The sequence below is a fragment of the Vicia villosa genome, linkage group LG5 (assembly GCF_029867415.1).
Source record: "Vicia villosa cultivar HV-30 ecotype Madison, WI linkage group LG5, Vvil1.0, whole genome shotgun sequence".
NCBI classification, from domain to species: Eukaryota; Viridiplantae; Streptophyta; class Magnoliopsida; order Fabales; family Fabaceae; genus Vicia; species Vicia villosa.
This window is the reverse complement of record NC_081184.1, coordinates 153,905,856-153,923,220: the sequence shown is the minus strand read 5'-3', so window position 1 is coordinate 153,923,220 and position 17,365 is coordinate 153,905,856. Positions and strand designations below refer to the sequence as shown.

General features: G+C 29.5%; 1 protein-coding gene across 1 annotated transcript; it reads left to right on the top strand.

Moving 5' to 3' along the window:
- Window positions 1-3,138: 3,138 nt before the first annotated feature.
- Window positions 3,139-16,809, top strand: LOC131603295 (11S globulin seed storage protein 2-like). Its single transcript, XM_058875597.1, has 4 exons — window positions 3,139-3,167; window positions 4,193-4,397; window positions 15,671-16,397; window positions 16,516-16,809. The coding sequence occupies exons 2-4, from the start codon at window positions 4,202-4,204 to the stop codon at window positions 16,667-16,669; spliced, it is 1,077 nt and encodes a 358-aa protein (XP_058731580.1). The 5' UTR covers window positions 3,139-3,167; window positions 4,193-4,201; the 3' UTR covers window positions 16,670-16,809.
- Window positions 16,810-17,365: the final 556 nt, after the last annotated feature.

The following is a 17,365-nucleotide window of genomic DNA, read 5'->3' as shown; positions in this document are numbered from 1 at the left end:
ATCCCACTGTACTCTCTCTCTCTCTCTCTCTCTCTCTCTCTCTCTCTCTCTCTCTCTCTCTCTCTCTCTCTCTCTCTCTCTCTCTCTCTCTCTCTCTCTCTCTCTCTCTCTCTCTCTCTCTCTCTCTCTCTCTCTCTCTCTCTCTCTCTCTCTCTCTCTCACACACACACTCAATCTTGCATTTTAATTTTCGTAGGTTATTGCATGTTTAGGTTATTCGTTCTTAATGTAATTTATTGTCAATTCCTGTTGGTAGTAATTTATTGCATAAATTTAGGTTTTGTTTGAATTGGAACCTATTTAAGTTTTAGTGCTGATTAAAATCTGCATACTAGTGGTGTTAAAATCCTGAAGTAATTGAATTCTTTTAAAGAACACATCTCATGTAATTTACAAGTTATCAATTTAATTTAGTGTGTGAATTTTCTTTGAACAATATGTGGTATTTGTGAATTGTGTATGTTGTATATGTGGTTGATTTCCAATATAAGCATAAGATCTCTATTTTCGCTTTAAGACTTCTGCGCGTTTGAAAAACTCTGATATCTCTTTTTGAAGAACGGTAAAAAATTTAAAAGGGTCAATTCACCCCACTTTAGACCGTTTATCTACTCAATATTCCTACCCAGCACCTAGAACATGCAGGTCGCGAAAACCTCAATAGCAAACCAGAAGACTAAAGACCTATTCTGAGACATTTTCATGGTCGTGCAGAGGCAATCGCAGGTTCTTCAACAACAAAATAAATGATTAATATGGGCTGAAACAACTGGAAAATCAACCTTTAACAACATTCCTAAAGGAATATCAGGGTGTGACAAAAATGTTTGAAGAAAGTACATTATTCTCCAAAGAAGACTAACGAGAGAGCCCCCTCAGTTTAACTTCCCCCAAGACTTAAGAATGTTAAATATGATCCACACCAATCTTAATATCCCTTGAACTAAAGATGCTCATCTTCTAGGCACCATAAACATTGTCAGCTCCACAACATACGACATAAGGATTCAGCTTAGCCCCAATGAAAGAGAAGTAGACGTCCCTCATTAACCATTCTCATTCAAACAACGACCTTCATTAATCTTACTTTAAGAGGTCTTGGTGTAAACATGAGTCTTTGAAAATAAATTCACTATTCATTTACCTACTAAATTAATAAGTATCTCACCCCTTAGGACTTCCAGAAGTCCTCGTGAATGACAATATACGAAAAACTTCTATCCCTAATGACCATGCTGAAGTCGTGGAAACCATCCTCAATTTTCAGGAGGCAAGAGGGCCAACTAGATTTAAGTCATTAGTCATCACACAAAAGGAGGGGGCAATGTCGTGGTCCAAGTGCCTAAGCCCAAAATATATCAACTCTTGGGGAAAACTATGTAGACGTTTCATAATTTACTTTACCGTTTTAAGATGGAAATCAAAGTCTGTGAAAAGCATAATAAGGAGATATATTCCTCTTCCATGGCCGTTTTCTCTTGCTTCTATTTCTTTCTATGTTCTTGTAGTGATGTATCAGACTCTTTCACAGAAAAAAACATTGATCCCAATTCGGCAAGCCAATTGGACTCCACCGCTGTGGCACATTGCATGTACTCCTTCGTTGTTAAAATTAACTCATGATAAACTACATAATCAGGAGTGCAACCCATGCCATAGAGAGCATTACTGGGGTGAAGGTGACATGGCATCCCATTTCGGGAGTTAACATACTCTTTGTCACCCTTTAATCTTGCTGAATTGTGGAAGTAAGCAGAACAAATTGCTTTTCTGACAACATCTGTATCAGGCCAGCATGTGGTTAAAGGAATTTTGAGAGTCTTGAGAATATCAAGTAGTTGGGATCTCACCTCTCTAGCCTTTCTGAGACCTTTAACATGCAAATAATGATCGTTACACCGATCCCCTCTATAATCATGTTGTTTCTATTGCTGATAAACATTGTAAAGCGTAAGATGGTCGAATTCTGGCATAAAAAATATTTCACGTGCAACATCACTCTCCTCTGCTCGGTCCTTTGGCCTAAAGAAAACCGACGATACCGAAAGCATTGAAACAATAGTAAGAACCTCCTCGAGACACCCCAACTGGTCACCCATCAAAAGCATCTTAGAAAGTGAAGGATCTAATGGAAACTCAACCATTTTCCAGCCAAGTTCAGTCAATCCCCCCACATTGTTAAGGGCACCCAAAACCTACAACTGGTACATAGAATTGAGAATATTATCCTGCGGAGGTGAATCCATGAAATCAAAGTCGAGTAAATTTTCAACTTTAAGAGATTTCAGTTACAAAACCACGTTGCCAAGGTTAGTCCTCTGAACCTGTGGAACTAGACTAGCCAACATTTCATTTAGGTAAGCACTCTCTGTATACAAAAACAAACTGAATTCGAATTACGAACAAACTGAATAAGGGGTTAATAGGCATTTACACCCCTGTAATGTTAGCGAATTTTGCTTTTCCTCCCTCCGTTGCCAAATGCAGGTTTTGACAACGATTTTTTTGGAAAAAACCGTTGCCAAAACCTGCCTTTGGCAACGGAGGGGGGGAAACAAAATTCGCTAACATTACAGGTGTGTAAATACCTATTAACCCACTGAATAATAATGTTGTATTGAAATTTAAAAACGAGCAAATAAGAACAAAATATTTATAAAAAAGGGAAAAATATAAAAGAACGAAAAAAATTAATTGTAGAAACACATATTTGAATATGCAACATCTGATTTATTCATTATTAATAGATGATATTATATTAAACTATTCGAAAAATTAAAAAGAAAGATATATTGTTGCTTAGTTAAAGCAATAATTGAAGGACTTTATTACAATATTAATATAAAAAATAGATAAATAATATGAAAATTTTAATATAATATATTTTCTAAATATAAGTGAAATCCAATCCAATGATACTTATAACAAGGGAGAGGAATATATCAATTTGTGAAAAGTCAAAGCAATAGTACTCCAGCTCATACGATTTAACAGTATTCAATTACAACATGTGTAGTAAAAGAGAAAACGATAACTACTTGTATTAAATTTTTTATTTTTTAATGGCAAAATAAAAAAAAAAAACCTTATAATTTAGAACTCTATATATAGAGTCTTAAGTCTTGAACTCAGCATAAACAAGCCTTGTGGAAACTCCAAAATTGCAGGTATATTCATGACCTTATAATAATTATAAATTTTTTATATTTTTTGTGAGATTTAATTTACACTTTGAGATAAAGATTCTGCTTAACTTTTGGGACATTACTGGATGTGAAAGTTTTAATTTTAAGTTATACTATTTGATAAATTAAAAGTAAATTAACATGCTTTGTATAAAAAGAATAAATTAACATGGGCCACTCGTTAATTTAGTTTCTATAATTTTTCTAATTTGTAGATGTATTATTTGAATTTGATATGAAAATTTTTCTAATAATGTTACGTTTACCTTTTTGACAAAAAAAAAAATTATTGATGATTTTTGTTGTCATGTCGTGAATTCTATAAGTAATTGAATTGAATTAACGGAATAATTAATTGACATTTAAACGTACAAATGAAATAATAGTCCAATTGTTCTTAATCTTTTAGGTACAACTAGGGATATTTATGGGTGCGGGTCGACCCACAAACCCGCTAACCCAAACTGATATAATCAATAAATTATCCAAACACATTCATTTACGAGTATACCCAATTCAACCCACAACAACGTATAATTTTGGTTCGGATATCGGGTTTGAGTCTTGTAACCCACAGACTCGTTGACCCAATCCATTAATGTTACGTTATTAATTTTTTATTATTATTTTAAATAGAAATATAAAATTATTATCTCAGTACTAACCATAATTTTTTCAAAAAATCTTAATTCTCCACCAATAATACTACTAAATCAATTAGTTTATGTAATTCTAAGACTAAATGTTGTTTCTTATTTTCTTTTGTATTATTTCCAACTTACATATTTTATAAAAATAATGTATCTTGTGAAATTTTATACTATTATCTAGTGTTATGTCATGTTGATAAATATTATTACATATTGTTTTATAAATTGAAAAAGCTATTAAAAGATAGATATTAAATTCAAGTTGTTAGTGACTTACATCTAATAATAATTAGTTATAGGCTTTACTTATAAGGATCTCTAATTTATAAATTGAAATGTTTATTTTTTGATGAGTAGAAGAAATCAATGGAGTTAGACCTAACACCAAAGAGTGCACAGCCATTGTTTGAAGGAGATGGTGGTGGTTACTATATTTGGTTAAGTTCTGAAGTTCAAGTTTTGGCTAAGACAAATGTTGGTGCTGGTCAACTTGTTCTTGAGCCAAGAGGCTTTGCTCTTCCTCATTATGGAGATTCATCCAAAGTTGGTATTGTTGTTGAAGGTTAGATAATTACTATTACTAATCATTAATTACTTTTTTTAGCTAACAAACAAGGTGTATATTCATTTAGGGGTGTAAATGGATTGGATCAATTTACGGAAATCTGTTAAATCCATTTAAAAAATTTAAAAAAGTGGGTTGGATCGTATAATTGGACGGAGATAGATTTTTAAACTAAAAAACTCATTAAAAAGAATCAAGTTTTAGGTAAAATCAGATTCAAACTCAAAAAAAATCTACAAATCCACTAATCAAAAATTTATTATTATTACAATTTTAATGATATTAAATATTAACTTAGTCTTTTAACATTTACTATTTTAGGGAATTATGACTTTAACTAATTTTGAATGTGTTTCTCTTTTGTTATTTTATGATAATACAATTTTATGTCATACAATTTTATGTCATACAATTTTAATTTATTGTTAGTTTTTATGATAATTTTTATTAGTTGATGCTATCATTATTTAATATTTTATGATGTTAAAAGAAAGTAAAAATATGTTATCTAATTTTTGTAAGAAATTGAAAATATTGAGTAATTTTTATAAAAAAACTATGATGACTCATCATTTATTAATTTAATATTAATAAAATAGAAAAATTATTTCATTTAATATTAATAAAATAGAAAAATTATTTGGACAACTCATTATCCAATCCAACCCAAAAATTAGCAGGTTTGCACAAATCGACCCATTAATATAATATGCGGTTATTTTATCTCACTCAAATCGGAGTCTCTTATATGAATAGGATATTTGGTTTAACAAAACCCAACCTAAATTAGCTCACCTACACCCTTATATTCATTACATTAGATTAGTTATTCACGATTAGGAGTGAGAATAGACCATAGCCTAATCTATTTAAGATAAGGTCAACTCAAACCTATTTAATAAAAAGATTAGACTTAAATTTTTTCTTCAAAAATCTATTTAATTAAATAAGTTAGACTTAGATTATTATAAACACCTATAAAACTTTATACATTCACACGTATATTTATTCCTCTCATCTCTCATTATAAAATGCTCTCACTTGATATGTTCTCATATATATATATATATATATATATATATATATATATATATATATATATATATATATATATATATATATATATATATATATATATATATATATATATATAGGAGGGATCAAATTACACCCGAAGAGTTACACCACGAGTTACACTCGTTCAATAACTACATCTCGAAATAATATTTTTTAAATTCAACCGTTGGATTGAAACATAATATCATATAGATCATTCCTATAAAGTTTGAGCTTAATCTATAATGATTTACTATGTCATTGAATAACATCAAAATTAACGTTATATGAAAGCTCATTTTGACGTTAATCTTTGGATATCTTGATGACATAGTAAATCATTATAGATTAAGCTCAAACTTTATAGGTATGATCTATATGATATTATGTTTCAATCTAACGGTTGAATTTAAAAAATATTATTTCGAGATGTAGTTATTGAACGAGTGTAACTCGTGGTGTAACTCTTCGGGTGTAATTTGATCCCTCCTCATATATATATATATATATATATATATATATATATATATATATATATATATATATATATATATATATATATATATATATATATATATATATATATATATATATATATATATATATATATATATATATATATATATATATATATATATATAAAACTATTCTTTATTAATTTTAACCATTAGATTGAAAATAATTAATGGTCAAGATGTGGAGTAAGTTATTATAACTTACTCTTGGAGTCAATATAACCCTCCTCATATATATATATATATATATATATATATATATATATATATATATATATATATATATATATATATATATATATATATATATATATATATATATATATATATATATATATCAACCATTGAATTTATATTTAATGGTTGAGATTAAAAAATATCTTAAAAATTTGATTAATAATTTTTCTTCCCTCTTAATGACACTTGATTTAATGAAGATCACAATTTAATCTCAACCATTCATTTTTTCAATCTGATATTTTTTCATCCTCACATTCTGATATAATTTATTCATTCTCATAAAAAATGAATTACTTAAAATTCTAATATAGAATAAATTTTTAAATAAATTTTCAAACCACATCACACTTTTAAAAAACCTGACCCCAAAAAAAATGTCGGTATAAATCAAAAGTCAATCTCAAGTTTTATAAATGTATAGTAGGCTTTTCACTTCTATTCATGATTTGATTGATAGTCAATTGGCTTTTCTTTTAAAGACAGAAATTTCATTATCTTATCTTATTTTTTTATTTCATTATCTTATCTTTTTAATAAAATATTGTTTTATTATCTAAAACACGATCTCATAGATTGATTCAGTTGACTTTACCGTGCTTGAATCATTAAATTTTTCTACTCCAAAACATTCATTTACCAACTCAAATATTTTATGCTGTTACTAAATATAATTACAGCATCTCATTTTTAAGTTTTTTTATGGGATTTATTAAACCAAATCATTTTGAAACAACTCATTCTATTTTCAATCTAATGGTGCAATCTCAAAAAATTTATATTGAGTCTCACAACTTTATCTTATATATTAATATTTTATTTATATTAATTAAAATTATTTAAAGTAATAAAAATATACTATAAATAAATAAATCAAATTAAACTTTAAATTCAATATAATAATTAAAATTAATATCTACAAAAAAATTTATAAAATTGTTATATAAAATAAAAATTAATATATAAATTATTTATAAGTGAAAAAAGTATTAAAAACAAGAAGAAGAAATAAAGCATGGTTGTTTTACTCTTAATTTATTATTTGTTAAGTTCAAGAAGCGTTGCATTGTAGTGTAACGGTTTGCCACCATGGCAGCATTATGTGACATGCTAGCTGGAGAACTAAAAAAACTCTCCATTGGAGTTACTCTTAGGATTTAGACAATACCTACGGTAGACTATGTAAGACATTATTTTTTTTTAAAGATAGAAGAACGCTTAGATTTTTCTTAAAGTCTATTTAAATATAATAAATTTAGAATAGAAGGCATAAAACAATACCATACTGAACTGTTCTACTTAAAGAAATATAAAAACTTATATCTCTGTTATTATTATTAATATAATAATTTTTAAACTTTAAATTAATTTATAAATTAATTATTATTTTTTAATTATTTTAAATTTATTAATATATTTTATTCATATTAAAATTTATTATCATAAAATAGAATTAAAATGTCAAATTATACAGGTTGTAATTCTCAAAAATTACATGTCAAATATTAATAATATTAATATGAAACTTAATTGCATTAAAATATTAAAGTCACACTATTCTTCAAAAAATATTTATAGCTTTGGAGTAACTCTTCTACATTTACCCTCGGAATAAAAATATCCCTCTTCATATATATATATATATATATATATATATATATATATATATATATATATATATATATATATATATATATATATATATATATATATATATATATATATATATATATATATATATATATATATATATAGAGGAGGGATCAAATGACACCCGGAGAGTTACACCACGAGTTACACTCATTCAATAACTACATTTTGAATTAATATTTTTAAATTCAACCGTTGGATTGAAACATAATATCATATAGATCATACCTATAAAGTTTGAGCTTAATCTATAATGATTTACTATGTCATTGAATTACATCAAAATTAACGTTATATGAAAGCTCATTTTGACGTTAATCTTTGGATATCTTGATCATATAGTAAATCAATATAGATTAAGCTCAAACTTTATAGGTATGGTCTATATGATATTATGTTTCAATCCAACGGTTGAATTTAAAAAATATTAATTCGAAATGTAGTTATTGAACGAGTGTAACTCGTGGTGTAACTCTTCGGGTGTAATTTGATCCCTCCTCATATATATATATATATATATATATATATATATATATATATATATATATATATATATGAGATATTCTTACTCAAAGAGTAAGTTATCAAGACTTACTCCACATATTGACCATTAACTCTTCTTCCATATTGTAATATACATTAAGTTACTTTTTTCTGTCACCTCATTGTCATTTACCAGTTCACAATCTTGTAGCCTAACTGGGATATTTCTTGATCTTCGTGGTCTATCACCAAACTAAAATTTTGGTGCTTATACTTCTTCATCTGATGACTCATTATTATTATCACTATCATTGATTAATGAGCTCCTTTGTGGCTTTCTTGAGTTGCTCTACTGATGAACATCTTTTGTGTGGCATGATGATACAATTTATAGAAACCCGTTGCATGATAGCAACTTAGAATCATCACTTCACTTTTGTCATTCAATTTCTTTCTCTTATCATCAAGGATATATATGTTTATGATAGAATTCCCCAAATACCCTAAAATGATGCACACTAGGTTTCTTATCACTCCAAACCTCCTCAGGTACCATGTTCTTGATTCTTCTTGTTTGACATCTATTGAGCACATATATTGCAGTATTTTTGCTTCTCCTCAAAATGGTTAGGCCTCTTTGCTTTACCATGCACCTGACCATATCCAATATAGTTATGTTTCTCCTCTTAGCCAAACCATTTTGATGGGGTATATAGGGAGTTGTAACCTTATGTTGTATGCCTTAATCAAGACAAAATGACACAAAACTCTTGGCTGTGTATTCACCACCACCTGTTCTAAAAATTTTAATTCTTCTATTGCTTTGGTTTTCAACAAATGTCTTTAAATTCTTAAATATGCACAACACTTCATCTTTAGTCTTTATCATATTGATCAACATATTAATGTTATGCTCATCTATACATAAGATGGAGCATATATTTCCACCTAGTGATTTCTCTTCTAAAGGACCACACACATCTGAATGAACAACTTATAACACGTTTGATGACCTCATAGGCAAGCTAGCTTTAAATTAGTTTCTAGGTTTCTTACAAACCAAGCAACCATCACACATTTTATCAGACATAATAAAACTGGGTAAGACTGGCACCATATTTTGAGTTAACCAATGAGGTGACCAAACCTTAGATGCCATAGTCAAATCTTCTTAAGCTTCGCCACGGCTTGCAAGCATTCTACTTTTGGGGTGTTGATCATGGTCTTAAAGGTCTCGTTCTTTGCAAAAGGTGACTTCAAGACAAGCATATTGCAAGATCATATAGTTCAAAAGCATCATTTTCCATGATTACTAAGAATCCTTACTCTATGAGTTGACCAACACTCAATAAATTACATTTCATAAATAGTACAAACGAAAAATCCTCAATGGTTATTGATTTTCCATCATTCCTTTTAATCATCATGTTTCCAATATCATTATCTTATAGGTATTTACTATATGCTAGTCTCGCCTTACTCTTTCTTGTGCGGCCAAAAACATGACCAACCAATTCGTGTGACCTGTCATATGGTTTGAATAATTCGTATCTATAAACTATGATCCATCTTGATATTAATATTTAGAAGCCACAACCATGAAAGCTACATTGCAATCATCAGATTCATCAAAATAAGGAGTGAGTGTTTCATTAACTTTTCAATCCCTATCTTCTCAGTCATCATTTTACCATAACTCTTCATAGTATGCGTGATGCATTAAATCTATGATGCATAAGATGAAAGAGTTTCATTCTTGTACATTTGCAATAATTCATATTGCCTTCTCATGGATTCCAACTTCACATTCTTCACATTTTCCCCTTTTCAATAGTATTTAATCAAAAGATCTCATGGCTGCTTTACAATCTCAACATGAAAACTTTTACCCGAATTTGCAGCATATACTACTACTTGAATTGAATTCACAGCCTTGCATTCCTTTTTCTTTTCATCCTTGTGAAATTTTTTTGTTGCTTCTGTTGTATTTGCTGGGAGCTATTGAACTCCATTGGTAACCACCTCAAAAGTATCTTGATAGTCAAGCAAGATATTTATTTATTTGTGCCATCTCTCTCCATTTCTTGCCATTAAGAGTTGGAAGTATATTGAGAAGATCATTACCACAATCATCTTTACTTATTTGTATAATGATTGTAAACCAATAAGCCGTGTAATCTACACCTTGATCAATAGCTTTGATATCAATTTGTTAGAACAAGTGCTTACTTGCACTATGTGGAAAGAGTAGTGGGTGAAGTTATGTGTTTAAAGAAGAGAGAAAAACATTAAAATTTATTCAGTGTAAGTGAGTTATCATGTAAAAGGCATATACACTATTTATAGACTATCTTTCAGAGCTAACTAAGAGCACCTCCAATGGTGCAACCCATTTTTGGGTTTTGTGGGACCCATTACACCACATCATCTTGAAGCAACTCACTCAATTTTAACTCAAACGGTGCAACTCTAAAAAACTAATATTGGGTCCCACAACTTTATCTCATATATTAATATTTAATTCAAATAGAGTGTTAAAAAAATTTAAAAAAGCTATTAATAATGGCCCATTTTAAGATTTATTATTATTTTAATAAAAAGCTATTTTTATAATCGTTGCATATTGAAGCCACGGTTTGCCAAAGTGGCCAACTCCAATGGCTCTCAATATTAATTACTCGTTTGTCAGGCTGGAGAAACAATAATTATATCCTTTAATTAATTCTACTTACATAGCTTTCAATTTAATATGTTCAATTTTATATTTATAATAAATATGAATGCACCAATACATACTAAGAATATTTAAGTAAATATATTACTCTCTTTTATCAATATAATTTTATTTATTGGTTTGAATTAATCAATTAGATGGCTTATTTTACCTTTTATTCTTTTCTTTTTAGTGGTTCTGGATTGTAGCCATTCAATTTCTTAATAAAAATATATAGCCATAAATTTTTTTTAACTAAAAAAAGTTTCTCCATAAATGAATTTGAAGCATAATTTTGTTCATGTGTTAAATTAAATAATCACTAGTGCAGAAAATAGTTTTTACATCGGGTAAAAAGTACATTTTACATCGGGTCTGGGTCCGATGTAAATCCAAGCGATGTAGTAAATCTGAGACATTTTACATCGGTCCAAAACCCGATGTGAAAAATACACATACTACATCGGTTGAATGTTATGTCTGATGTGAAAAAAATTCAAATATTTTTTTAAAAAAATATATGCCATATTTTACATCGGTTTTACCATTTACCCGATTTAATATATATGTTTTTGCATCTATTCCGTCAATGGCCCGGTGTAATATGTTCTTTACTTTTTAACGAATTTAAGGTATTTTTCCTGTAATTTTTTTTAACCTAATTTTTCATATTTTTTCAAAACCACACAAACCACAAAGAAAGAGTTTATATTTTTCCGGAAGAGAGTTTACCTATTGACAAGTTGGAGCTTAAGAAGTGTGCTTACAAGATGAAATATGTTGAGATGTATTAGTCTATGTAAGTTATGTTTAGGAATGAGCTTTCTCATAAGCATTTCTCAAAGTTGACAAGTGAATGCTGTTTCAAATTATAGTAATCAATCAGTTTTTTTTTTCTTTTTCTTTTTCAATATCACTATAATTTGTCCAAAAAAAAAAGTTTCTAAATAAGGTACCAAGTATTTCACTATCAACATACAATGGTAAGTGCGAATTCTCAATAAATAGGTGGATCAGGATTGAACTTCACAGATTCTTTCCAGATGAGTTCTCCTTGATATCTTGTTCAGTGAAAGACGGTTTCTCAAAATCAAAATTGGAAGGTTTAGAGCAAACATGTTCCACTTTAATATCATGGAGCGGCGCCAAGTATTGGTGGCTCAGAGCCTCATCAACTGCAACGAAGTAATGTTCCGTCAATAAAAGTATAGACACGAAGAATCCAAAGTTTATAAAAGACTACCGAAAATATACTGTCAAGAGAAGAATTGTTATAATCTATACCTGTAATGCATCTGTTCGGATCAAAAACAAGCATTCTCTCTAATAAATCAATTGCACCAGGAGACATGTTGGAAACCTGGCAGCAAATTGTTGTCTTGGATATTGAGGAAGTTTTCTTACATATCTACGAGCATTATCACTTCGTAGAAATCCAAGGCTGGTGTCATCGGGCGAACCTATGAGCTTTTTAAAATCAATGAAATTTTGTCAAACTTAAATCTTTTTTCGACCAAGTCTGAAAATGATCAAAGACTATGACATGATCTGCAACATATAAAGCAAAATGCATGACCTATATACCTCTGTGATCAATCTGAGCTGATGAACATAATTTGTCCCATGAAATAGGTCTGGTCACGATTTTGTCGAGGATGCAACCAACAGACCATATATCAATGGCTGCAGTATATTCACAACAATTAAGAAGCAATTCTGGAGCTCACTTTATAAGTCTTCATTTAAAAATTTGGAATCAAAGCTAGGCTCATGTATAATAATAGTAGAAGCTCACTTTAAACTATTGACAAATTATTGAAATGAAAATCATACAAAACATAAGCGAATAAGATGAAATGAAAAAACTGGACCATAACAATATTATATTAACTAACTAATTAATCTACTTAAAGATTATATTCTCACATCAATACAAAGCAGTTGATGATAAGTATTTCAATCCCAAATGCACATACAAACTCATTTATGTAGGAACCCGTGAATTTTTAACAAATTAAGTAACATGAAAAAATTTACAATTCATTTTCAAATCACAATGATCTTTTTCAAACATACTAGTACCTTGGTTTTATAGCTAGGTTTAAATTCTAATTTTAGAAAATTGAATCACAAATCACCCAAACCTATAATTGTGAAATAAAAGGTAATGCATGAACAAAGAATCAATGGAACTAACTATCTGAAAAAAGAGAATAACATATCAATTTTTCAATGTACATATGCAATCAACCACTAATTAACAATGATCTATAAGCCAGTAGTACTAGTAACTAGAACAAGTATAAAATAAGTAACATAATAAACATAACAAATAAGTTGCATTTGAGTCTAAAGTTTAAGTCAAATAGTACCTGCTACATTAACATCCTCGCATTAGAAACAAGGTAATACTGAACTCTCAATGTAGACTTCGCAATCAATCCAATTATGAATTATCAGTATTTGGAATCATTTGAATCTTAACAGCACCATTTTTGAAATCACAAAGGGCCAAATTCGTTAACTTCTCCATCAACACTTGGTCATCCTCAAATGGATTATTTGATGCAGGTTGGTATCCATTAACTCATAAACAATGTAAACATCATTGAAATTGTTTGTCTGTGGAGGCCGTATAATGTCCTTAAGGACTATCACCTGTATTGGAGACGTAATCGGTAAGTAAAATGTCTTGTATGAAAATCAATTCTAATAAAGACAACAAAATTGAAATCCAATCACGAAACTGACGAGTAAGACAATCATTCAAATCAAAAAGGTTTATCAAATTACATTTTCATGATCCATGTGTCGTAGAAGTTTAATCTCTCGTAAGGTCCTTTTGGCATCGATTCTGCTGTCAAACACATTGCCAACCTTCTTAATAGCAACTTCTTCGTGTGTCTCCGCATTTACAGCACCACTGAAGGAAAATGAAAAAACAATATGTATTTCACATTGTTTATAACAGAATCTAAACCCACGCGAAAAAGAAAAAAAAACAATTCAACATATACATATTATCTCGAGTTTAACGAGTCCGAAAATCCTTTGGATTGTGTTCTTTACCATGTCAAATTCTAAATCACCTGACAATCAACAATTTCAAAAACTAATAGAATCATGCAATAAAATCACTTCGGAGAAATCCAAGGCTGGTGTCATCAGGCGAACCTACGAGCTTTTTAAAATCAAAGAAAATTTGTCAAACAAACTAGTTGCACACACACAAGCATGGTAGACAAACAAACATGGTAGAAAAACAAACCTGGAAACTTGACACTTTTCAATTGCGTATTTTCTTCATAAATCAAAACCTGGTACAATTTCCAGTGGAGTGAGACGACTATCAGCATAAATCGAGAATGAGAGACAAAGGGGGTGAAATTAGGTTTTGAAATAGCAACCTAGAAATAAGTTAAGGGGAAATAGTGAAAACTATACTGGTAGAAAAAAGGGTGGTGACGGCCAAGATGGGTGGTCATCGAACGGAGGATGGATGGTCGCAAACGGAGGAGGTTGCAAACGGAGAATGGGTTGTGTTCGGAGAAGATCGCGAACGGAGGAGGTTGCGAACGGATGATGGGTGGTCGGAGGAGGAGGCCGCGAACGGATGATGAGTGGTCGTCGGAGAGGGTCTCGAACGCTTTCAGCAGAAGAAATAGCACTTTAGGCTGAAGAAGAAGAAGAAATGATTTTCGTGTTTGTAAGGAGCGTAGGGTTTTAGGGAAAAATAATGGAGACATTTCCCATCGGTTATTTAACGGACCGATGTAAACGCCCATGATTGTGAGACATTTCCCAACGGTTATTTAACCAACTGATGTAAAGGCCCGTGATTGTAAGACATTTTCCATCGGTTATTTAATGGACCGATGTAAAATCCCTTATAATAAAATTTCACTTTATTTACGAAACTGCCACCGCGTTATTTTTTCCATCGGTGGAAATAAATGTCCGATGTAAAATCTCTAAATCAAATATTTTTCACATCAAATTATTATAAAATCTGATGTAAAATCCTTTGACAAATAGTTTTTACATCAGATATCTTGATACCTGATGTAAACTCCTGTAAACAAATGTATTATTTTTAGTAGTGAATATATGATTCATCTGCAAATTATAGTTCAATTGAAAAGTTGTTATTCCTAAATGAAATGAGACGCCATAATCAAAGTTCCAACCCTACACGTCACAATTGTGTGTGTGAGTTTTTAGAAATAATTATCACTTTGTCTACATATAAAAAATGATATAGATGAGTTGTAAATTAGTACGACAATATATACGTCAATTAAAGCTATTATTATATTTTTTTATATAATTAAAATTTTGAGTTAAAAATAAATAAAAAATTGTAAGAACCCTTTTTTTACTCTTAAAAAAGTAAAATCCTAATAAAGAAAATTTCTAATAAAGATATTATATTGTCAACTATTTAGTGAATATTTTGACGATTAAAATAAGCTCAAAGTTTAGTCTTTGAGAATATTTATGAAAATTTAAAAGATGGAAAATTATATAATACTAAATTTGAAAATAAACTCAAGTTTTGGGATCAACATTATTTTCAAAAGTTTTTAAATTATTGAATTAAATTTTCTCAATTGTAGGGAGTGATGGTGTAGTTGGAATAGTGCTTCCCAAAACTGGAAAAGAAGTTGTTTTGAAACTTAAGCAAGGAGATGTCATACCTGTGCCTATTGGATCTATTTCGTGGTGGTTCAATGATGGTCACTCAAATCTTAACATTTTATTTCTTGGTGAAACTTCAACAGCTCATATTCCAGGACAATTCACTTATTTTTTCTTAACTGGTCTTCAAGGACTTTTAGGAAGTTTCTCTAGTGAATTAATAAGCAAAGTATACAGTTTTAATAAAGATGAGGTGACCAAATTAACACAAAGCCAAAAGGGGGTTGTGATAATCAAGTTAGAAAAAAATCAACCAATACCTAAGCCACAATTGGACCTAACTAAAGACTTTGTTTATGACATTGATACCAAAGTTCCAGAAATTAAGACCCATAATGGAGGATTAGTGACAACGTTAAATGAGAAAGATTTTCCTTTTATTAAGGATGTGGGGTTGAGTGTGATTAGAGTTAAACTTGAACCAAATGCTACTAAGGCCCCGTCAAACCTTATCACACCCGGGATTCAGTTACTTTACATTGCAAGAGGAAGTGGAAAATTTGAAATTGTGGGGTTGAATGGAAAATGTGTATTGGATGCTCAAGTTAAGGTTGGTGATTTGATTGTTGTGCCACATTTTTTTGTAGTTGCTCAAATTGCAGGTGATGAAGGAATGGAGAGCTATTCTATTGTGACTACAACCAAGTAAGTTGTTTCTTTGAGTTTACCCATGTGGTTACAAACTGCACGCATTCACGCAGTCAAAGATTCATAATCGTCTGATAAAAAATTGAACTAACAAAAAATTGTAAATATGTTACAGGCCTTTGTTTGAAGAGTTAGCTGGAAAGACATCAGTCTGGGGAGCTTTATCGCCTTTGGTGCAACAAGCGTCTTTCAACGTGGATTCTAAGTTTCAAAAGCTTTTTATATCCAAGGCCACGAAAGACACAAATCTCATTCCTCCTACAATTTAGTTTGATTTGTTTTATCAGAATAAATTTTTTATGTGTGTTTTTAATGAGTTTGTTTTATTTGAATGATAATAACATGTTTATGAGTGTTTTATAATTATTATGTATGTCTTCAGTATCTTTGAAATCAATAATCATCTATTTATAATATATTAAATCAGAATCGTGAATTCTTGCGTCTAACATTTCATTGTCGATATCATCCAAATTTTGTCATATATCTTTTTATGTAACATGTTTAACAACTTATCTTCATTTTTCATAAAGGTAAAACACACATTTAACTTAATTATTAATTACTAATAACTTATATATAATATTGCCTTTACTAAAGATTTACCAAAGGTTATTTTCCACTCAGAGTAGTACTATTTAGTACGAAAAAAATTGAAGAAGAAATACAAGAATGTACACATGTCATTATTTTAGAGTATAATTTTTAATTTATTTTAAATTTAATTGGGATCATGAGATGATGGTGATAATGAATGGTCGAGATTATTCTTTCCTTTCTTGTTTTCACATTTTCTTAACAATAAGCATTTTCCATTCACAATTAGTTACTAATAACTTATATATAAATTTACCAAAGATTAAAAAAATGGTTGTAAGATAAAATATTGAATAAGGTAATTCACATTATTTTAGTAAAATTTAATGATATAATTTAATTATTTCCATATGTTATATTCAAATGTA

Coding starts and splice junctions, on each gene's coding strand:
- LOC131603295 (XM_058875597.1), top strand. CDS start 4,202: ATGGAGTTAGACCTAACACCAAAGAGTGCACAGCCATTGTTTGAAGGA. Junction 4,398..15,670: donor AGTTGGTATTGTTGTTGAAG/GTTAGATAATTA, acceptor TCTCAATTGTAG/GGAGTGATGGTGTAGTTGGA. Junction 16,398..16,515: donor TCTATTGTGACTACAACCAA/GTAAGTTGTTTC, acceptor AATATGTTACAG/GCCTTTGTTTGAAGAGTTAG.